At 42.6% G+C, this 24,512-nt stretch overlaps 1 protein-coding gene across 1 annotated transcript in view; it reads left to right on the forward strand.

Annotated features, from left to right (window-relative positions):
• The first annotated feature begins 309 nt into the window (after positions 1-309).
• The window catches only part of LOC124795138 (alpha-tocopherol transfer protein-like), a 97,412-nt gene continuing 73,209 nt past the window's right edge, over positions 310-24,512 (forward strand). Inside the window, exon 1 of the mRNA XM_047259016.1 lies at positions 310-414. Within this exon, the coding sequence (XP_047114972.1) occupies positions 404-414 (11 nt within the window). The 5' untranslated portion in view covers positions 310-403. The remainder of the gene's footprint in view (positions 415-24,512) is intronic.

Here is a 24,512-nt window from a genome sequence, read left to right on the forward strand (position 1 = left end):
GCACCAGCGATCAGATTCAGTGACCCACAACCCATTTTACTTCTATGTCATTTACGACGAGTTAGTGTGCTGTGCATGTTTGTAGTTTTGGGACGCGCTACAATTATATTGGCGCCAGTGTAGTAGAAAGGAGTGTTGCTGGAGTGTAGGAGGAAGGCAGTCAGGTCGAGAGGACCGCGGAGTGTGGTTAGGTGGGAGGGGGGGGGGTAGTGGAAGGGAGGGGGGGGGGGTTGAGGGGAAGATTGCAGCAGCCGCGTACCTTCTAGTCAGCCGTGGCCGACCAGTATTCTTCCGAGTCCTGCGGGGACTGCATCGCCTTAGCAGCCGCCAGTAGGCAGAAAAGCTCCGCTGGGTGAGTGTGGTGTTTGGATTCCGTTGCACGTTAATTGTCAGTAGCATAACGATGTCATTGCGGTAAGTAGCCAATTAATCTAATGCTAGGTGATAAATAAATGTATGAATACATACTATTTTTTAATTATATTTCCGTTCAGTCTGAAAGAACTGTATTGTTGTTGTGTAGCGGGAAAAAATAAATCAAAGTATTTTTATAGAATATTACATTAGGTTCTCTGTTATTGCTGTGCAGCGGGGGGAAAAAAAATATCAAAGTATTTTTATAGAATATTTCATTAGGTTCAGAGCTCTCGACAAGATTATAAGCGGATTGTAGAAGGCTTATTGAGCGAAAATGCTCTGTACTGTTGCTTCTGAACACAGACGCTGTCTGAACTATTTCTAGCCGCGCGAAGTGGCCGCGCGGTTTGAGGCGCCATGTCACGCATTGCGCGGCCCCTCCCGCCGGAGGTCTGAGTCCTCCCTCGGGCATGGGTGTGTGTGTTATTCTTAGCATACGTCAGTTTAAGTAGTGTGTAAACCTAGGGACCGATGACCTCAGCAGTTCCGTCTCTTAGGAATTCACACACATTTGAAATATTTGACAATTATCTTCATTTCTGCTGCACATCTTTTATTTATTATATGACTACCACAATTACAGCTTCCAAGGTGGCTACTCAACTGTTCCATATTTCCAGAAGTAGTTATTGCCACCGTGGCTCATTATCAAGCGGTGCAAATGCGTATCAATGACATTTCCGATTAGACAAGCAAACAAAGTTAAATTACGGGAAAAATTGCTTCTTCGCACTTCTCTATGCTGTTCATTTTTGGAACACAACCTACGACCAGCTTACAGACAGAAGTGATGACACTTTCTGCAGGACCTGATCATCATTTTGCAGGACAATGCTCAAGCACGTAAAGTGCAAGCCGTTACTGATTTGTTTGACTGAAGTGCTATACCACCTACTGCACTTCTCTGACTTAAGCCCTCGTGAGTTCAAATCGATTTCTAAACTGAAGGACACACTTCACGGCATTCGCTTCAGAACTGCTACAAATTCGTAGGGCAATAGATAGCGCCGCTCGAACTGTCAAGAGTATCATACGATTTCCACATCGCTGTCAACTGGTTATACACAACGCTGGTGACTACTTTGAAGGTCAGTAAAACTTTGAAATACGTACCTATTTTGTACGAGCTGTAAATAAATAGTTGCCACTACTGAAGTGTCAACCCTTGTATTTGCATACCAGCCGATGTTATGCGCGTGCACGAAATTACATTGACATTCGACAATGTCTTCTCGATACTTCGCTTCTTTTGTCAGGCAGTGTATAATGAACATAAAATTAATGCAGGTGGGGCGTTTATGTAGGAGAATGGTCACAGAATGTTCTTTAGTAATGGTTCAAATGGCTCTGAGCACTATGGGACTTAACATCTGTGGTCATCAGTCCCCTAGAACTTAGAACTACTTAAACCTAACTAACCTAAGGACATCACACACATCCATGCCCGAGGCAGGATTCGAACCTGCGACCGTAGCAGTTTCGCGGTTCCGGACTGCGCGCCTAGAACCGCTAGACCACCGCGGCCGGCTGTTCTTTAGTAGTTTTAGAAATATAACAAAAGATAGAAACTAGAGGAGGGGTGGAAAACATTGGATAACACATACGCGCGTCACAGATGCGAATCGCTGAATACCATAATGCGTGGAAATCTCTAGAACAGTCCTTTTATCCTGTAGTAAACGGTTGGCACTTAGCACGATGGACAAATTTTGTGGATACGAGAGAGAGGAACTGCAGAATAGACCTCTTAGGAGTTCCTGTGCAACTAAGTCGGTAAGAAATGACCCAAAACAGTTCATATCCCCCAGGAGTACGCAAATTAAAAATGTTAAGACATTTCATTTTTAGGGTATCAGATACACTGTGGTGACAAGTCATGGGATACCTCCTAATATAGTATCGGACCTCTTTTGCCCGGTGTAGTGGAGCAACTCTACGTGGCTTGGACTCAAAAAGTCGTTGGTAGTTGCCCGCAGAAATATCGAGCCATAACTGCGAAAGTGCTGCCGGTGCAGGACTTTCGGCACGAACTGACCTCTCGATTATGTCCCATAACTGTTCAATGGGATTCCTGTCTGGTGATCTGGGTGGCCAAATCATTCTCTCGTATTACCCAGAATGTTCTTCAAACCAGTCACGAACAATTCTGGTGCAGTGACACGGCATGGTTGTTTGGGAACAACAAGTCCACGAATGACTGCAAATGGTCTCCAAGTAGTCGAACCAAACCATTCCCAATTAATGATCGGTTCATTTGTACCAGAGAACCCAGTCAGTTCCATGTAAACGCACCCCACACCATTTTGAGCCACCACCAGCTTGCACAGTACTTTGCTGTCAACTTGAGTTCAAGGCCTCGTGGGGTCTGAACCCCACACTCAGATCCTACCAACAGTTCTTACCAACTGAAACAAGACTCGTCTCTTAAGGCAACGGTACTCCATTCTAGAGCCCAACCGATAACCGATATCGTCATGAGTGCAGGAAAGACTCTGCAGTGAATGTCATGCTGTCAGTAAAGGCACTCGCGACAGCGGTCTGCTGCCATACTCCATGAACGCCAGATTTCGCCGCACTGTCCTAACGGATACGTTCGTCGTATGTCCCATTGATTTCTGCAGTGTTGCTTGTCTGTGAGCACTAACAATTCTACGCAAATGCTCCTGCTGTAGGTCGTTAAATGAAGGCCGTCGACCGCTGCATTGTCCGTGATGACAGGTAATGCTTGAAATTTGGTATTCTCGGCTGTGAATCTCGAAATGTTGAATTCCCTAACGATTCCCGAAATAGAATGCGCCATACGTCTAGCTCCAACTACAGTTCCTCGTTCAAAGTCTGTTAGTTACCGTCGTGCGGCCATAATCACATCGTAAACTTATTCACCTGAATCATCTGAAATGACAGCTCCGCCAATACACTGCCCTTTTCTATGCCATGACTTTTTCCACCTCTAAAAGTTTCCCACCTCACTGTTAGTGTGCGTGTAAGACCTTTGTTGACCAGAGCACCTTTTATTCATACCCATGTGCAGTATAATTTCAATAGGTTATAATAGTAATAGCGCAGCGACCTTTTGTTGAACACGATAGTTCACATAAAACCAAAATGAAATATGTGGTCCGTAAAGATGCCCAGGGTTAGAAGTAGTCCTGTATCGACAGACATAACGGCCCACAAAGTAGGAATATTAATTTTCCAGTGTACGTGAACATGTGGTTCTTGAAATTGGGTGTGACATGTGGAACAGTGACTCAACTGCTTCTAGGACTCACGGATAAACAGTTGTCTGTACTCCGCCAGTACCCTGTGCAAATGGAAATGGTCGTATATTGGTCGGAAATATCTAGAACGATATGAAACATTAATCTAGGCTAAAAACTAATCATCTTTCGCATAGTACATAATTAAGAGTTTTGCTCCTAATACGTGGCAGTTATTTTGTTAAACTAAATAACAATTTTTTATTTAGGAGAGTACATATAACATTCTGGTGCGTAATTGTTCTTAAATGTTCACTTCCGATACTTATCGTAACAGAAATACCAGAGGTAATACTGATTTTTCACTCTGCAGGACTAGTTTTGAAAGCCATTGGCGTCATGTAAACCTTGCGCCGTTTGATCCGACCGTTTGAGGGTATTCTCGCATTTGCACTATTACCGTTTCCGACGAACTACGTGAAAAATTTGTCTAAACGTGATTGTACAGAGGTAACCTGATGTTGAGTTTCTTAGAGTGTTTGGATCCAGTGAGAACATGATGTTCATTAATTTGGGTGTTAGTACATTAGTATGAATAATAGAGCGATAGTAGGAAGCGCCTTGTCAGTTTTTTTTTTGCGACACCAGTCTTCTGACTGGTTTGATGCGGCCGGCCACGAGTTCCTCGCACGTGCCAGCCTCTTCACCTCAGAGCACTACTTGCAACCTACGTCATAAATTATTTGCTGGATGTAAACAAATCTCTACAGTTTTCGCCTTCCACAGCTCCCTCTAGTAACTTGGAACTCATTCCATGACGTATTAACAGATGTCCTATCATCCCGTCCCTTCTCCTTGTCTGTGTTTTCCACATATTCCTTTCCTCTCCAATTCTGCGCAGAATTTTCTCATTCCTCATCAGTCCACCTAATTTTCAACATTCGTCCGTAGAACCACATCTGAAATGTTGCAATTCTCCTTTGTTCCAATTTTCCCCACAGTCCATGCTTCACTAGCATACAAAGCTGTACTCGAGAATTTCTTCCTCAAATTAAGGCATATGTTTGTTACTAGTAGACTCTCTTGGCCAGGAATGACCTTTTGCCAGTGCCAGTCTGTTTTTGATGTCCTACATGCTCTTTCTGTCATTGGCTATTTTGCTGCCTATGTTGCAGAACTTAACTTAATGTTCTTCCTGACGATCAATCATGATGTTAAGTTTGTTGCTGTTCTCATGTAACCTGCTACTTCTCATTACTTTCGTCTTTCTTCGATTTACTCTCAGTCCATATTCTGTACTCATTAGGCTGTTCATTCCATTCAGCATTTCATGTAATTCTTCTTCACTTTCTTTCAGGATATCAATGTTTTTGACTTTCCTATATGCTGAGTCAGTCCATTCGACAATCATTTGTTTTTCGATTCCTTCAGACTTTTCATGCAGCCATATTGTTTCAGCTTCCCTGCACTTCCTGTTTATTTCATTCCTCAGCCACTCGTATTTCTCTATTCCTTAATTTCTATGAACATTTATTTGCTTCCTTCTTTCATAGATCAGCCGAGGAATTTCTTCTGTTACTCATGGTTTCTTTGCAGTTACCGTCTTTGTACCTATCGAAAAAAGAAACATCTGCAGTTGACCTTCTTAGAGAGGTCTATACTTCAACTGTACTGCATATTGAGTTATTCCTTATTGCTGTATCAATAGCTTTGGGGTACTTAAAGCATATCCCATCATTCCTTACTGTTTTTGTATCCAACCTCTTTTGCTATTGATTCTTCCCGACTAATGTCTTAAACTTCATCCTACTCTTCATCACTACTATATTGTGATCTGAGTCGACATCTGCTCCTGGGTACGCCTTACAATCCAGTATCTGATTTCGGAATCTCTTTCTGACGATGATGTATTCAATCTTCCCGTCTCACCTGGCCTTTTCCAAGTATACTTCCTCCTCTTGTGAGTCTTGAACAGAGTATTCGTTATTTCTAGCTGAAATGTATTACAGAAATCAATTAGACTTTCTGCTGTGTCGTTCTTTGTCCCAAGGCCATATTATGCTGTAACCTTTTCTTCTACTTTTCCCCATCATTATTAGATTTTCGTCACCGTCTACGTACTGTACTACCTTTTCAATATCCTAGTATACTTTCTCTATCTTTTAATCTTCAGCATGCGTCGTCGGCATGTATAATTGAACTGTCGTTGTCGGTATTGGTTTGCTGTCGATTCTGACAAGTAGAACCCTACCACGAAACTGTTCACAGTAACATACTCTCTGCCCTACCTTCCTATTTATAACTAATCCTACTCCCGTTATATCATTCTTCGCTGCTGTTGATATTACCTTATACTCATATGACCAGCAATATTTGTCTTCTTTCCATTTCACTTCACTGACCCCTATAGATTGAGGCTGTGCATTTCCCGTTTCAGATTTGCTAACTTTCCTACCACGTTCGAGCTTTTAACATTCCTCGTCCAAACTCGTAGAACGTTATCCTTTCATTGGTTATTCAATCTCTTTCTCATGGTTACCTTCCCCCTTCGCCGCTCCCCTCCTTCCTCCCCATCCCCCCATCCCCGCACAGCCACCACCACTACGGAAATCCAACTGATGGGGGAGTACCCCGGATATTTTGGCAGTGGAGAGAACATGATGAAACTTTTGCAATTACAGGCAGCATGTCCTGTAGATAGAATATGTGTGTCGTTAATGCAGTGGTTTCCATTGATTTCTGAAATTTCATAACGTTGATCATTGCTGATTCTTCCGCCTTTAGGGGCAGTTTACAACCCCAAGGAGGAGCGCCTTGAAATTCTGTCGGCTTCTCCGGCCTCTTTGACAATGCCGTTGGTGGTATAAGGGTGACTTCTACGGCCTCCAATGCCGATTATTAATCAAAATTTAAGCGGTGGCGTGTTTCGAACCTGGGACTGAGGGCGTTTTCGTTGCTACTCAATGACGTTATCCCATTTTCTTTCTTTTTATCTCATTCTGTTCTTTATTGGTCGTTGTATTTGATAGGGGTGGACGTCCCGTGAAGCTTGTTAAAGTTCGTCGTTGATCCATTAACTCAGTTTTTTTATTACAGTGGGCAGCTAACCCTCTGATGGAAGACGCAGAGTTGCGGTGACCAGTAGACAACGGTGGTTTACTGCTTTCATTTTCTTATATGCTCTGAACTGGTTACGCAAACCCTTACGCTTAATGTGGCGATAAATGCTGTGAATCTTTAAGCAGGTACGAATCGTGCAGCGTTCACCTCCATAGCTAGATCCTCTGCCTGTGTGTGTGTGTGTGTGTGTGTGTGTGTGTGTGTGTCGAGTGTAACGCATCAGTTTCTGATAACGGCAAGTAACTTTTATGGAGGGATTGGGACTTAGTACACAGAATCGTTAGGACGATGTGTTGGCAGCTCGTCTGATTTCTCAATCCAACGTTAATGACCTGGTGGCTGGCGTGCTAGCGGCAACGTCCGTTCGTTCTTGCACTCTCAGTACTGGAGCTAGCCAAGGTGGGGTAGCGGTCGGCGGAAGGCACTCGGAGCTATTACACAGAAATAACGACATAATTGTGACACATACTGTGCTGCTCTCAAGCTCACGGAAACTGTGGTCAGATGTTTCAGTGATGAATACTATACATTATCACTAACATAAAAGGTCCAGTCACATTGAAACGACCTCTGAAAGTCCTGCATAACCAGCTTTTACGGCGCAGACGTGGAGGAAGCGTGTCACTGAGGTCCTGGAAGATACAGACAGGGATGTGAAGCCATGTCGACTCCAGTGCCATGGGCAGGTGCGCTCGGTTGCTCGGTTGAGGAACAATTCCGCACACAACACAATCGTGTTGGCCTCACAGATTCTCGATTGGATTTAAACATGGGAATTTCTGACGGCATAGGAGTACAGTCAACTCAACCTGGTGTTCTTCGAGCCATGCAGAGTACACTTCGAGCTGGTTCAGAGGTTACATTGTCGTGGTGGTAGATACCATTATGCCGAGGAAAAAAAAAATTCCCTGTAAGGGTATCGTAACGCTCTATGCATCGGCCTGAACCATTCGACGATTGTTGCAGGGCCGTACACGCCAACGGCTGTCTGGACAGTGGAGCAAAAGAAACTGATCTATCTGAAAAGACCACTCAGTGGACGCCAAATTGCGGCAGAGGCGTACAAACACCAGCCTCCATCGCCGATGAATAAGAGGCAGTATGAATACATGCCGCGGAGGACCACACGCAGTAACATTCGCTGAACGGTCGTTAGTTCCCCCGCAGGTTGTCATATATGGCCCGTGGTGCACCACTGTTACCTCTGCGCCAGTTTCCAATAATGCCATTTTGGCATGCACGATATATTTTAACTACGGCGGCGTCCGAACAGTTTACAAGGTCAGCCGTTTCGGAAATGCTTCCACCCTTGGTCCGAAAGCCAATGATCATGTCCTTCCGGTCCTCCCGTCGTGTTTTATATGCCCTCCACTGCTAGTGGTTGCATCTGCCGTCTGTGACTGCTTGTTGCACATTGACGTCGAAAATCGATGATGGCCACATTAATGTAGAAGTGTGTACACAAACAACATTCACCAGGAAACATGTGGAGACATAAATGTTGAGTGCTGCCTACCGTAAGTTTTGCTTAGCATAACAGAACTGCGTTAAGTACTGCATAGGAAGTTTCTACATCTATTACCGGATAGTTTGAATTTCTTCATAAAATATTTCGGTTATTGCTTCTATATTCCCCAATTGTAACAACCTAATATTTGATTGTTATGCTTGAATATCGCTACTAGACGTTCGCGTGTGCACACAGTGATCTCTTGGACAGTTACAGTATCCTGCGTTGATGTTGATTCTCTGCGCAGTGTAACACCAGTAAGTCCACGAGCCTTTGAAAAATCTAATGCCCATTTATAAAACCGCTTCAAACATCTGATTACGAATGAGATAAAGTGTTAAATATCTGATTTTAAGCATGTAAGCGAGAAAAAACTAGGAAAGGTTTCAAATTATGATTAAGTCTGTGGAAGTCACCAAGTGCTCTTATCATCAAATATTGTATGTATGTAGTATTGGTAATTTTCGCAACATTTTAGGCAGAAGTTGGTATTTCAGGCATGTCAATATTTCAGACTTAATATCTCCTGAACTACGACTCGTTAAAAAAAAAATCAAATGTGTGTGAAATCTTATGGGACTTAACTGCTAAGGTCATCAGTCCCTACGGTTACTCACTACTTAACCCAAATTATCTTAAGGATAAACACACACACCCATGCCCGAGGGCGGACTCAAACCTCCGCCGGGACCAGCCGCACAGTCCAAAACTGCAGCGCCTTTGGCCGCTAGGCTAAGACTCTTCAGTAATATAATTTTGCGGGTGCATTCAGTGGTATAAGTGATATGCTGTGTGCAAACAGTTCAGTGCAGTTCTGTGAGCTCGTCTCGATGCGCAAACTTGCGTGAGGCCTTGCGTTGTCATTGGGAAGGAAAAGTTCGTTTGCATTTTTGTGGCATCAATAATGCTGAAGTGCCTTTTTCATTTTCCTGAGAGTAGCGCAACACACTTCAGAGTTGTTCTTTGCAACGTGAGGGAGGATATTGCATAAAACGACCTCTTCACAGTCCCAGAAGACCGTCGCCATGACTATCAGGTGAGGGTGCGGCTTTGAACCCTTTTCTCGGAGGAGAGGCGGGTGGCTCCATTCTATTAATTGCCGTTTTGTTTCCGGTTAGAAGCGATGAACCAGTGTTTCACCTCCTGTCATTATGATTGACAAATAATTGTCACTGTCAGCCTAGCGACGCGGAAGCAGTTCCGCACGGATGATCCTTCGTTGCTCTTTATGGTCTTTTGTTAAGCGGCGAGGAATACAGCGGGCACATACATTTGAGTACCCGCAATTGGTGGACGAGTGTTTACGTACTACCAACAGAGACGCTCAGTTGAGCAGTGACGTGTCTGATCGTGACGATCGCCTCGAATAAGTGTGTCCATACGTTCCGACATTGCAGGTATGGCAACTGTGTGCCGTCTGCTGGCACGCGGGAAATCGGACATGTTTATGCGACCTTGCAGAGCTGACAGGCGCCTCGCCCAACGATTCACCGTGCTTTTTTTCATTAATAGGTCTTCCATAGATATTCTGCAAGCGCCTATGAATATCTGCGAGGCTCATGTTATCCGCCAAAAGAAGTTCAGTGGCAGTTCTCTGCTTTCGGCACACCTCGGTTACAGACTTTTTTTTTTAAAATCTACATACAGCGCCACCATCTATCGGAAATTCATCAAACTATATGGGCTGAAGCAGGAGTATTCCACGAAGTCTCACAATAAAACCCACTTTCTTTCAACCGAAATTGTCTGAGAAGCCAAGGTGTTGCATTACTTACTGAATACCGTACAACTGCATGCCTCTTATTGAGTAGATTATGACAGTACTTCAAAATCTTGCATTCGGTCAATAATTACCCAAAATACGAGTGTATAAAATTTTTCTTCCCCTGGAAGCCATTAGACAGGAAACGTGCAACTGGTACTGGGATCCAGGATAGCGGCTTAATAGTATGGATTGCATGTGGTGGTCGTTATCTTCATACGACACTTGAAAAAATACTTGTCTTTATGATGACAATGATGCTTTTGTAATACACTCTTTGTGTTTCGAATGAAGGAGTGAAGTGTGTGATGGGAAGAGAGAGGGACAGATTCCTGTCAAACTGTACCAAGGGGCAACAGAGTTCAACTTTCACATGCGAGTGACAAATTCAATCATTAGTGTCGCAGGCCGTAATTTCGTGAGAAACTGGAGAAAGATCTGGCATTTAATCTAAGATACTGCCGCAATGTCGCCTTATAACTTGCGTCACGCCACACGCGCCACTATTCTCGAGGTCGAAACAAGAAAAATACAAAGTGGCTACCTCCAGTTCCAGCGTCATCGCGCTGTGCACTCGCGTTCAGAAAAAAACATAACACCTTCAAGTACTGGACAGGGTGTTCGTATTCTCGAGACACATACATCAGTATGTCCTGTAGAAATGATTAGCAAATGAACCACGTCAGCCTGCAGGTTCAAGGTCAACATCGATATCGCGGTGCACTCGCGCTCAGAAAAAAACATAACACCTTCAAGTACTGGACAGGGTGTTCGTATTCACGAGACACATACATCAGTATGTCCTGTAGAAATGATTAGCAAATGAACCACGTCAGCCTGCAGATTCAAGGTCAACATCGATATCGCGGCGGACCACCACCTACCGGTAAAATGTACCTACGGCTCTTGTTGCCGCTATAAACTGAAGGTGATGGATCAGTGTGACTTTAGCAGACGTGTGGGATGCGTCCCAGACGTATGCGTGAACCTTACCGTCGAACTAATGAGTTTCCAGGAGGGCGCCGTCTACCATGAGAGAATGTGATGCATCCGTCCGGGAGATTGCTACTCGTGAGGGACGAAGTGTTTCGGCAGTGAACGGCTGTGTTCAGAGTGGTTCGTGGGAGGCCGCAGGACACAACGAGATGGGTCAGGTCGCACCACCCAGACAAGCGCCCCCCCCCCCTCCCCCCTCGAAGATCAGCACCTCGTCCGAATGGCATTGTAGGACAGATCTGCGCCCTCTTCGGCTCCGGCACAACAGTGTAATGAAACCTTCAAAATCAGGGGTGACAGTCCGTCGCCGTTTATTACGGGACGTGTTACGTGCGCGTAGTCTACTTCTCCGTCTACCTTTGGCGAACATGGAGAACCATTCTAGACGGCAAATGGTGTATGGAACATCATCACTGGAGACAGGAATGGCGTCAGATGCTGATTTCGGAAGAATCCGGGTTCCGTTTATTTGAAAATGATGGCCACATTTTGGCCCGCCGTAGACAAAGGGATGGCATCTTAGTGACTGAGTTCGCACAAGACATTCAGCGTCAACCCAAGGCCTTATGGTGTGGGGTGCCATTAGATACAACCACAAATCACAGTTGGTGCGTTTCCAGGGCAACGTGACCAGTGTCACCTACGTGAATGACATACTGCGACTCGTAGACCCATTCTTCACAATACCCCTGACGCCATTTTTCAGCAAGACATGCTGCTGCCTTCTTGGTGTCACAGAATTTCAGCATTTTGCCATGGCCCGTCAGATCACCAGACTTGTCAATGGTTCAAATGGCTCTGAGCACTACGGGACTTAACATCTGAGGTCATCAGTCCCCCAGAACTTAGAACTACTTAAACCTAACTAACCTAAGGACATCACCCCATCCATGGCCGAGGCAGGATTCGAACCTGCGATCGTAGCAGTCGCGTGGTTCCAAACTGAAGTGCCTACAACCGCTAGGTCACCGCGGTCAGCATCAGACTTGTCGCCAATATTAAATGTGTGTTATATTGTGAAACAACGGGTGCAATGCTGTGACCCAATGCCGATCACCACAGATGAACTTTGGAACCAGGTGTATGCAGCGTAGATGACCATACCACAGGACGTCATTCGCGCCTTATGCGCGTCCTAGGTGACTGAAATGCTAATCGTTTCTGCAGCACATACTAAGGTACATCTCCTGTGAACGAACGTCCTCTCTCTAGTCGTTCAAGGCGTTCTGTTTTTTTTTCTGAACATGAGTGTACTAACTTCGATTCAAATGGAGGCTCCAAACCAACATTTGGGCACTTACAGCTTCAGGAACGTGGGGAAGGTTTCACTTTATATTCAGAATGATAAAATCATACACAGATGATACCGTTGAAACGTCACGTTGTTTGTAGTGCGGTACGCTGGTTTAAAATATTGCCGTCGAAAACATTCTGACAGACTACGAAGTGAGAAACTCATACATTAAATGTGTTTACTATGAAGAGCTGAGAACGGGCCCTTAATGACCCCTAACGGCGGCTGATTACGTGTGCCGAGGTAACGGCCACTTTCCAAGGTGACCTCATTCGCTTCGTTTAAGTACAAGCCTGTTTGCCAACAGTGATCACTGGAGATAAAGCAGAAAAGGAAATAATGCAGAAAGTTACTTCGTCTGTATATTGGTATTCTTAATTCTCAAGATAGTGAGTACAGTATATCCCTAACAGTTTTAAGAGGTTAAGTAGTCCGTAATAACGGTAGATCTTAACACTTCAAAAGTATCATTAACTCCTCTGTTAAATGCGTTTGTGGCGGACGTGTAACTTCTTCGTACTGCACTGACTCAACATTTATAAAATCATAAATCACTATCTGAAATATCTCCTTGACTGACAGTTACATAGATTGTATATATACAATGGACCGAGCGGTGTGTCAGACATAAATTTCGAAATACATTGAGGTGCAAGTACTCCTTTCCTGGTGCCGCAATATTTGTTTCAAATTATTTCGAAATCGGAAATTGTGTTAGCTGTTATCAGTGTTTCCGTATTTTATCAGATTGTGTGTTACCTGACAGGTAAAATTGTTTTTTAACGGAGGAGTTACGCATTTAATGGTTGTAGTTCTTGTAAAAACAGCTGCACCTGTGTGTATACTAAATGTACATGTCTCTCATTTCTCTGACAGTGGAAACAGTGCTTCGTTCTCCTTTGTCAGGTGAGAAACTTGTAGACTTCCACGGGACAGACGATCGTCGAGAGATTCTCCAGTCTTCCGCTGCAGGCTGCAAGGGCGGCACTTAGCTATTTAGGAATGTCGGCAAAACATCATCAACGGCTGGCATAGTTTTTTGTCATCATCACCTTTTTCCGCACTTCAGTGCATAGGTAACATGCCTGTTCAGTCTTCACATAATCAACCCCCATCTCTATCTCGGCCGTCCCTTACCTCTTCCTCCTGAGGTCTTGCATTTGTTTACAACGACTAAAATTCTATCTTCATTCATCCGCTTGAAGTCTCCATTCTTTCCGATATTCTCCAATCTTCTCACTTAAATTATAAGTTCGCAATCCCGCCAAGATATCATCAGTTTTTTATGTGGCTGTTCCTTGAGCAACCTCTAATTCTTAAAAATCGCATTTCTGCTGACTGTATCTTATTTTTATCTCTCTTTCTATCAATCCATAAAGTGGCAAAGGCACCGTCATTGCTTTACACAGTTTTAAGTGTTTGGCTTTCCTAGCATTATTTCTTAAATATTTGTTTCAAGTTCATAGTACATGTTGGAAGTTGTTGATTTTCTTCCGTATGTCTTTATCTACATACATTCTTACGTCGATGCCTTTATAACTGGAAGAGACTTGTTCGAGTATCTTATTTTCAATAACAGCCTTAGATCAAACTGGGAAATATCCCTAGTGTGCCATCAGTTATGGTTTAGTAGTAGGTATTTACAGATTGTAAATGTTTTCTTCCTAGCCCACATAGCTTATACAGAGAGCGTTGTAAGCCTACCTCCGTCTTTTGTTATGCAACATTTAGGTGATGGCTCCTCTCCAGCTGTATGCCTCCGTGGACGTCATTCTTCAGTTTCTTAAGAGGTATACTGCGAATGTTATAACGGTCGGTGACATGATACTGCTCTGGCTGAAACGTTGATTCATTATTATATTATGTGTTACTGATGTGACTGTATTTTGGTGTTATTACATATGGTTTTCATTATCTGTATAACATGCTTGGCGTATTCTCGCTTTTCCATTACTGTCGATGGTGTATATATAAACATTGAGTCAAATGCTTCTCGAAATCAATAACAGCAACAGTAGTTTCAAACCTGACCTCTCGTCGTTTTCCTAAATCACAGCACATTCCTTAAACCCACTCTGCTCATCTCACAAACATGCATCTGTTATTACTTTCAACGGACTGTTCATTATTTTTGAGTAAAACTTTATAAACTATATTAGAGAGACTCTGTAATTGGAACGTACATTTCTTTGGCCTTATGAAAATCAGAAATTACCAGGCGGTTTTTTAATCATGAAGGATTTTATATCTTTGCTAGAATTCATTGAACGAATGTGACAGTTCGCACGGCGTCCCTCGGTGCGTAATAAGTTCTGCGTTTTTTCCGTCCGGGCAACAACTTTTGCAGTTTTTCAAACTTTTCAGAACCTGTTGAATCTCATCTAAGGAAGGCTGCTTGAATTTACGTGCACGAAGCACTGACTGACTAACTTCAATGCTAAATATCTCGAAAACGGCGTAACGTACCAAAATTTTTTCTAAACCATTATTATTCAGCACAACCTTTACTGCGATACCCTTACAAGCTTATCAGTCTGTTTCTGACCACCCTCTATCCATAACTACTGTACGAAGTGCGTGAGAAAGATAATGAGGCTGACAATACTGCGAGCGATCTGGCGACAATGTGTTATTATTCTAGCATAGAGAGTAGTGTTCATCCATTAACATACGTACTTCAGCTGCGTTCAGCCATCACGTGATTTTTTGAAAGCGCCGTCAGTGTAGTTGTCTGGCAATCGAGTTTTGTATTAAACTCGAGGAATTCACGAGTGTGATCTCCGAAAAGTTGAAACGGGCCTATGGGGGCCATTCCTTGTCAAGAGCGCAAGTTTTACCTGGCACAAATCATTTTCGGACGGCCGTGAACACGTTGAAGTTGAAACACTCTCAGGGAGACCTTCATCTTAAACAACCGACGAAAACGTCGAACGTGAACATCCTCTAAGATCAGATCGACGTCTAGCAATAAGGATGACGGCTGACCTATTCACCGTACATGAAATATTGATCGAAGATTTGCACATGCGACTTTTTGTGCCAAAGTAGTGCCAAAGAAACCTCACAACTGAGCAGGAGGACAATCGAAGAAATGTGTGCGTTGATCTACTTGAGAGGACTGCTATTGACAACGAATGGTTCAGTCATGAGATCACATGTGATGAACCCTGGACTTTTGAGTACGATCGTTAGACAAACCAAAAACGAGTGGCGTACTGAGACATTTCCTCGACCAAAACAGCTCTAATGATCAAATCGCTACAGGACACAGTCACCCAGGTGTTTTACAAAGAATGCTTCAAAGGCTTAGGAAACGGATGAATCGAGTGAGATCGCACATTGCAGTCAAGTCAGTGCTGCATCATGACAACGTCCCATTTCACACGGCCACACCCATCACTGAAATTTTGATCTCTAAAGGCGTTCCATCTGTTCCACAGTAGTCTTGTTCATCTGATGTGAGCCCTTGTGACTCTCGTCTTTTCCCGAACTTGAAAAATCTCTAAAGGAGAAAATTCAAAAGGATGCAACCGCCATGTTAAAGGCCCTACCAGTTGAAGCCTTCCAGCGCTTCTGCCAACACTAGGAACAACGATTCAGGAGGTGTATAGCTGCTGAAGGGGACAGTATTATTGGTTGAAAAAAATTATAACTCTGATAGATGAAAATAAGTCACATTACTTTTCTCGCAAACTTCGTAAATAAATAAATGCGTGTGAGAAGGCTTTAGTTTACACCCTAAGCTGTTCGATATTTACACGGACCATGGTGTTCGCAGGGGGAATTATAAGATAAACACTGAGTTACAACTAACAGTTCGATCTTTCTAAAATCACTCAAATATGCTACCGATAAAACAGTGATTTGTTTTCAAGAGATGATTATTTACAAAAAAGAGATTTATGAACTAAATGAAGTATGTATAGTATAAAAGAAGAAAGTACTTTTTAGTCAATCGAAGTCAGTGGCATATTGTGGAAAACATTCAGTGAGAACGAAGATAGCAGTTAACGAATAAACAAATGAACAGGTAAAATATTTTAAGTATCATGGATGTAAAATATCGTATGAATACGAAGAAAATACAATAGCTAAATAGTTCTGGAAGCATGTGTGGAACATTTAATAGAACTTTAAACTCTAAAACATGAAAAGAAACAAACCCGAAGTTATGTAAAACAGTTGCATTGTTTACCTTATTTTACAGAAGTAAATCGTAGGTATTGAATAAAAACCAAGAAAAACAAATACGAGGAACTGACATGAGATTTCTTAGAGCGGCAAAGAGGTGTACGAGAATAGATGGAATACTAAATGAAAATACTAAAAGAATTTGCAAAATCTGAAATTGAAAGAAAATCTGGTTGAAAAAATAAATAGACTCGACAATTACAAAGAACGGATACAGAGATACTAGCACGTCAGAGAAAGGAAATTAAACCAAAAGGGAAAAAGAGGACCCGGCGAATAGAGAAGAAATGAGAACCGTAAACGGCAACGGATGGTCTACTACAGAAAGTGAAAAAGAGGAGGATCAGGAAGTAAAAGAAAATTGCTGAAGTTGTGGCAGTATGCGTCTACATTCTTGCAGGGCCAGAGAGAAATATCATCTCGTGACAATTACACTACTCGTCAGTGACTGGTAGTCGAACAGTTCACAGCTCTGATATTCGTATCATGTTCAACTACGCATGCCTGGAATCAAAAATTAATTTAGAACGGGCACTCTATTAAAATATTAGTGACGTGTGTTTTCTGATATCATTATTAAAAATCTGTGATCAGAATTAAAGGATTAATATTTTATTACTCTCACTTACTTTGTGATGAGGACTGGTCTTGGCAGACGCTCTCGACTTGTGCTTGACAGTGTCACTGCGCTACAAGTTTACTATGTGATAGTGCAATTACGTATTTCTACAATTTCACACTCTCGAAACTGGAGACAGACAAGCACGTGAGCATTACAAAGGTGGCCCGCATCTCGTGGTCGTGCGGTAGCGTTCTCGCTTCCCACGCCCGGGTTCCCGGGTTCGATTCCCTGCGGGGTCAGGGATTTTCTCTGCGTCGTGATGGCTGGGTGTTGTGTGCTGTCCTTAGGTTAGTTAGGTTTAAGTAGTTCTAAGTTCTAGGGGACTTATAACCACAGCAGTTGAGTCCCATAGTGCTCAGAGCCATTTTGAACCATTACAAAGGTGGAAGTTGCGCAGGCACTTGTAGTCTCAAAATCAGGGGCCGAGAGAAAGTTTTTATAATACATTAGATCGGTGGGCTGAGAGTTTAAAATAACACGGAGTGTGTCCTTCATCCTTAGAGAGAGCCAGGAAATAGTAGCCACGTGGTCGGGTGATTCAAGAACACCGGCGCCCACGTGAAAGTAGAAACCAGATAGGAGATCCAGAACGAAAGGCGCCAGACACTGGGGCAGGATTTACCTGGCAGAAGAGTGCAGTATGAATATTTACCATGCTCCTCAGTCGTCATTACTTAATTAATGTTCCATTTAAAATGAAACTTTCCATCGTACACTCGTTTCATACACCTAACGTCACTATCTCGATATTTGGAACGTGCAGGATTAACGCAAGGCCTTAATCACTTAATGGCTGTGAGTCTTGCAATTTTCGATATGTCTTCACTAGCACAGGCTAGGAAAACCGCCAACGGGGAAGACAGTGACCGTCTTGTAAATAAAACATTTGTTTTGTTAATACAATAAAGTTACATCACAAGAAGTGTCCTAACACAACGCTAGTGAAGACAATTCATTTCATTATTCATCCTCAGTCCAGACAGTTGGTTTCATAACGGGATTCAACTTTTTACAGAGTCATTATCAGATGATATTAGAATACCAAGAATGCCCTATAAAGTCTTCAGATGGTATTTGAATCTGTTACATAGTAACTCGTCAAAGCACAGCTTATAATTAGACATGTTATTACGAGTATGTGGTGATTTGAACACCACCTGTTGATGATTTATGTAAGAAGTCGATTTTCGTTATGATACCAACAGTAGGAATAGAGAATGAAAAATTAAATGAGAGTTTTTCTTTAGTAGCGATGGTGTGGAATACATTCAGTGATATCAGTTGTGTTTTTGTTACAAAACTACTCTCTTCTTGTCCAAACTATTTATCGTCCACGTTTCACTTCCATGGCTACACTCCATACAACTACTTTCAGAAACGACTTCCTGACACTTAAATCTATACTCGATGTTAACAAATTTCTCTTCAAAAACGCTTTCCTTGCCATTGCCAGTCTACATAGAACCTTTTTTTCGATTCTTGAACCAAGTGTTAGTTATGACTAAGTTACGCTCAGTGCAAAATTCTACCAGGTGGCTTTCTCTTTCATTTCTTATCCCCAATCCATATTCACCCACTATGTTTCCTTCTCTCCCTTTTCCTACTATCGAATTCCAGTCACTCATGACTATTAAATTTTCGTCTCCGTTCACTACCTAAATAATTTCTTTTATCTCGTCATACATTTCATCAATTTCTTCGTCAACTGCAGAGCTAGTTGGCATATAAACTTGTACTACTGTAGTAGGCATGGGCTTCGTGTCTATCTTGGAAACAATAATGCGTTCACTATGCTGTTTGTAGTAGCTTACCCGCACTCCTATTTTTTTATTCGTACGTGATTTAAAAACAGTTCCCTCTACAAAACTAATTTAAATATGACTTAAGTGGGATATTATACGAAGGTGACAAAAGTCATGGGATAGCGAAGGGCGCGTATACAGATCGCGGTAGTACCACCTACACAATGCTTAAAAGGCCAGAGTACTGGCAGTGCCGTCATTTGCATAGAGGTAATTCATCTGAAAAGGTTTCCGATGTGATTACGGCCGCATGACGAAAATTAAGACTTTGAACGTGAAATACTAGTTGGAGCTGGTCGCATCGTGCGTTCCACTTCGGAACTCGTAGGGAATTCAGTATTCCGAGATTCACAGTGTGTAAGAGATGCAGAGAATACCAAATCTGAGGCATTACCTCTCACCACAGATCACGCAGTGGCCGACGGCCTTCACTTAACGACAGAGAGCAGCGGCGTTTGCATAGAGTTGTCAGTGCTAATAGACAAGCAGCACTGCGTGAAATAATTTCAGAAATCAAAGTGGGACGTACGACGAACGTGTCTATTAGGACGGTGCGGCGAAAGTTGAAATTAATCAGCTACGACATCATAAAAATGGTTCAATTGGCTCTGAGCACTATGGGACTTAACTGCTGTGGTCATCAGTCACCTAGAACTTAGAACTACTTTAACGTAACTAATCTAAGGACATCACAGACATCCATGCCCGAGGCAGGATTAGAACCTGCAACCGTAGCTGTCGCGCGGTTCCAGACTGTAGCGCCTAGAACCGCTCGGCCACTTCAACCGGTTACGGCATCAGACAACCGACGCGAGTGCATTTGCTAACAGTAGGACATCGCCTTCAGTGCCTCGTCTGTGCTCGTGGTCATATCGGTTGGACCGTAGACGACTAGAAAGCCGTGACCAGGTCACATAAGTTCAGATCTCTGTCAGTAAGAACTGAGGGTAGGTTTCGAGTGGGGCGCAGCCCCTCACGAAGCCGTGGACCCCAAGTTGTCAACTGTGCAAGCTGGTGACGGCTCCATAATAGTGTGGACTGTGTTTACAAGGACTGAGTCCTCTGGTCAAGGTGAACCGATAATTGACTGGAAATGGCTATGTTCGGCTACTTGGAGACCTTTCTATCCATTCACTTACTTCATATTCCCTAACAACGATGGGATTTTTTTGGGTGACAGTGCACCATGTCATCGGGTTAAGATTGTTCGCTATTGGGCTGAAGAACCTTCTGGATAATTTAAGTGAACGATCTGGCCACCCAGATCACCCGACATAGGACATAATCTAGAGACCAGTTTGTGCACGAAATCCTGCACCAGGATCTCTTCCGCGATTTTGGACAGCTGTAAACCCAGGGCGGCTCACTATTTCTGCAGGGGACTGTCAACGACTTGGTGAGTTGCAGCGTTACTCCGGGCAAAGAAAGGTCCTATACGATATTGGGTGGTATCCGATAACCTTTGTCACCTCAGTGTATTTTAAAGTAAATCTGTAGCATATTTTAGTAATTTTGCAATATCATGAGAGCAGTTAGAGAATTTTATTGTTGTATTCTGTTTAGTAACTGCCAACAAAGGAATTCCACTCGGCAGATGCTTCATATAAAAGGAATTCGGTAATTTTTTGAGAAAAACTGAGACTCAGTACCTCGGTGCAGTTGCGAACCGACGGAGCTACTTGATATTATGGATACTTTATCTCTGTGCAAATAAACAGTAAAAAAAAACACCGTGGTTCAAAATATAACTTAATGTAGCTTAAGACTTTTGGTGCAGTTGCACTGCAAACGGACTGGGCGTACTGCGTTAGTACACTGACAGCTCGTTCGTCCTTACCCCAAAGAACAGAGAGGAGCACTTTTTTGGTAATTCAAAACATAATAGCATAGTTATATTTCTGTGATATTTGATTCCAGAAGACGAACTTACTGAATAGACCGAAGTACGAATTTTCTGAAGTGAATAAACAATTCTTTACAAGATGTTCGATACACAAATCGTATCTTAATGTGACCCTCCACTAATGCATACTGCAAATGAACGTCGTAACGCTTTTGCCATAGAGTTTCTTATGTCCGGCTGACAGTATGTTGCGTCGCGTTGTAGTGAATAAAACTCTGTACGTGGCCTATGTTCTAGTGTAAACTGTGAGAGTCCTAAACTGCCACTATTCAACAGATTATTTTATTTCGGCGTTGTCTTGGTACTCATGTTTCCACAACGAATTGAAACTCTGTCGGAGATTATCACGGTCGTGATCCGATAAATTAGAAAGCACTTGACCTTTCAAGAAAACAATGCTTTAGCATTGAAGTTTGAGCTAATAATGTGCAACATACGTAGACATACGTAACAAAAGGCTTTTGAAACCACTGAAGCTGATAAATTTTGGGATCGGTGCCCAGAGGTAGTGTTCTAAGCGATATAATAACAGTAACTCCTTCTGTATAATAGCGGACAAGCAACTGACGAGTAACACACATGTACCCACATGACTTGACAGCATTAGGAGATCTTCCACGAGAAAGAAGACAAGCGTGACAGATGAGCTTACGGTTTCTTTTTTAATAAACTGGTTGTTCAGCAGAAATATTAACAAAAGTAGGCCTATACGATTGGATTGAGAATTTAGTGAGGCTTTCGACGTAATAACACATTTCGGCATACATTAGTTAAGGGGAAATACAGTTGTGAAGTGCTTCAAGAATTAGGTACAGCACGAGTGATAATAGAGTATATAGGTTGAGGTATCATGTCAGAGCAAAGTAGTTAATTGAAAACAACATAACAAATGTTCGACATTTTCATATCACATGGCAGTCGATTAATTTGAGGGTAGCAATGTTTTCTGGAAGTTGTTACTTCACAGGGTGTAACCGTGGCGGTCTCTTGAGTAATTTCGGTGAATATAGTCCCGATAATGTGGGCACCCTGACTGGACACTATGATAGGAATGTAGCAATGGTACTGATGTGTTCGCAAGACCCAACGGGCTATAAGACGAAAGAAAAGACCATCGTAGCATCGAGTCCCTGATAAACAGGTACAGCCTCCATCCCGCTACCAACCAATCCTCAATACGTTGCATCGTCTTTTAAAGCTACGGAGTAGGTTGGAGAAATACGCTATACCACTTTTAATGACTGGGTATTTCCAGGAAATGCCGTGGTCCGAGGATAGCATGTTTGATTAGTAATAAAAACGTCCTCGGTCCCGATCTCGAATCTAGCCACCGCTAAAAAAATGAATAAAAATCAGCATTGCCTTCCGAAGACTTCCGGCATAAGAAGTCACCCTCGTTCTGGCAACGGCTTTGCCGAAGAGGGCGGAGGAGTCAACAGAGGTTCAGGGCACTTCTTGCCCATGGGGTCGGAAACTGCTCCTAAACGTGGAATAATCGGCAACGATCAACGTTATGATGATGCAGAAGGCGATGATGCAGAACGCAATGGAAACCACTGCATTACAAACACATAATGTGTACACACACGACATGTGGTTTCTAAGTGAAAAAATGTCATGATGCTGTCTTCTTTGGCAAAAGATTCCGGACTAGACACCCGTCCGGATATCTGAGGAGCGGTAAGTGTGTGAGAAAAAGATCGAATAACTAAAGAAAAGGATAACGTTCTACCACAAAATTGAACGTGGTAACGAAGTATAAAATCTGAGAAGTGAAATGTAAAGGCTCAGTCTAGATATAGTGAAGATCACTGAAGAGAAATTGAAAGAAGACAAGAATTTCTGCCCAGATGAGTGTATGGCACATCAACTGTGCAGCGGCGTAACGGGCGTAGTAATCGTTCTGAATAGAAAGGTAGCGCTAAGAGTGTGTTACTGCGACGGAGTTGGTATCATCACAATCGTCAGAAAACCAGCACCGACGACGATAGTTCAGGTATACACGCCGAAGTCGCAAGCTGAAGATGGAGAGATAATGTATATGTGATAATGAACGGGTAGTTCAGTACGTAATCGGAGATGAAAATCTAATAGTCAAGGGCAACAGGAATGCGGTTGTGTGGAAAGTAACTGAAGAAACAGTTACAGGACACTGTGGGCTTGGTAGTGGGAATGAGAGAGGAGAAAGACTACTTCAGTTCTGTGATAAATTTCAGTTAGTAACAGCGAATATTCTGTTCAAGAATCACCAGAGAAGCAGGTACACTTTGAAAAGGGCCCGAGATACGGGAAAATTTCAGTTGGGTTACAGCATAATCACGCAGAGATTCCGAAATCACATACTGGATTGTAAATCGTACACAGGAGCAGATAGAGACTCAGATCACTATATAGTGGCGATGAAGAGGAGGTAGAAATTTGAGACTAGTCAGGAAGAATCAATATTCAAAGGAGAGATACGGAAGAAGTAAACGATGAAGAGATCCGCTTGATGTTCTCTGAAACTATAGATATTGCGATACTAAACAGCTCAATAGGCAGTTGAAGAAAAACGAACATACCTTAAAAGGGCAATCACAGAAGTTGGAAAGAAAACCATGGGTGCACAGAAGTTAACAGCGACCAAAAAAAAGGGGTAAGAGAAGAAACACTTCAGTTGATCGAAGAAAGAACGAAGCACAAAAACGTTCAGAGAAATGCAGGAACATAGAAATACAAGTCAGTTGGAATGAAATAAACTGGAAGCGTGAGTAACTCATGACGAAATGGCTGCCTGAAAAATGTGAAGAAATCTAAAAAGAAATGATTATCGGAAGATCGGAAGGAAGATTAACCATATAGAAAAGTCAAAACAGGCTTCGGTGAAATTAAAAGCAAGTGGTATTCCACTGTTAAATGCAGAGGATAGAGCGGATAGGTGGAAAGAGTACATTGAAGACCTCCACGAGGCGGAACATTTGTCTGATGTGATAAAAAAAGAAGCAGGAGTTGATTTAGAAGAGATAGGAGACACAGTATTAGAATCAGAATTTGAAAGAGATTTGGGAGACTTAAGAACAAATAAGGCGGACGGTATAGATAATACTGTATGTGAATTTCTAAAATCATTTGGGGACGTGGCAAACAAAATTCCCGTTAGTGTGTAGCCTGTATGAATCTGGCGATATACCATCTGACTTTTGACCACACAATTCGGAAGAATGCAAGTGTGGACAGGTTCGTAAATTGTCGCACAAGCTGTTTAACAGCTCATGCATCCAAATTGCTGACAAGAATAATATATACAAGAATGGAAAAGAAAACTGAGTATGTGTTAGATCACGATCAGTTTCACTTTAAGAAAGATAAAGGCAACAGAGTGGCAATTCTGACGTTCAGGTTGCTAATGGAAGCGAGATTAAAGAAAAATCAAGACACGTTTATAGGATTTGTCGATCTCAAGAAAGCGTTCGACAATGTTAAGCGGTCCAAGATGTTCGAAATTCTGAGAGAAATATGGGTAAGCTCTAGGCAGAGAACGGAAACATAAAACATGTAAAAGAGCCAAGAAGGAGTAATAAGAGTGCAAACGAAGAAACAAATGCTTGGATTAAAAAGGGTGTAAGATAAGAACGTATTCTTTCGCCCCTACCGTTCAATCTGTACATCGATTTAACAATGATGGAACTAAAAGAAAGTTTCAGGAGGGGAATTAA

The sequence above is a fragment of the Schistocerca piceifrons genome, chromosome 4 (genome assembly GCF_021461385.2).
Source record: "Schistocerca piceifrons isolate TAMUIC-IGC-003096 chromosome 4, iqSchPice1.1, whole genome shotgun sequence".
NCBI lineage: Eukaryota > Metazoa > Arthropoda > Insecta > Orthoptera > Acrididae > Schistocerca > Schistocerca piceifrons.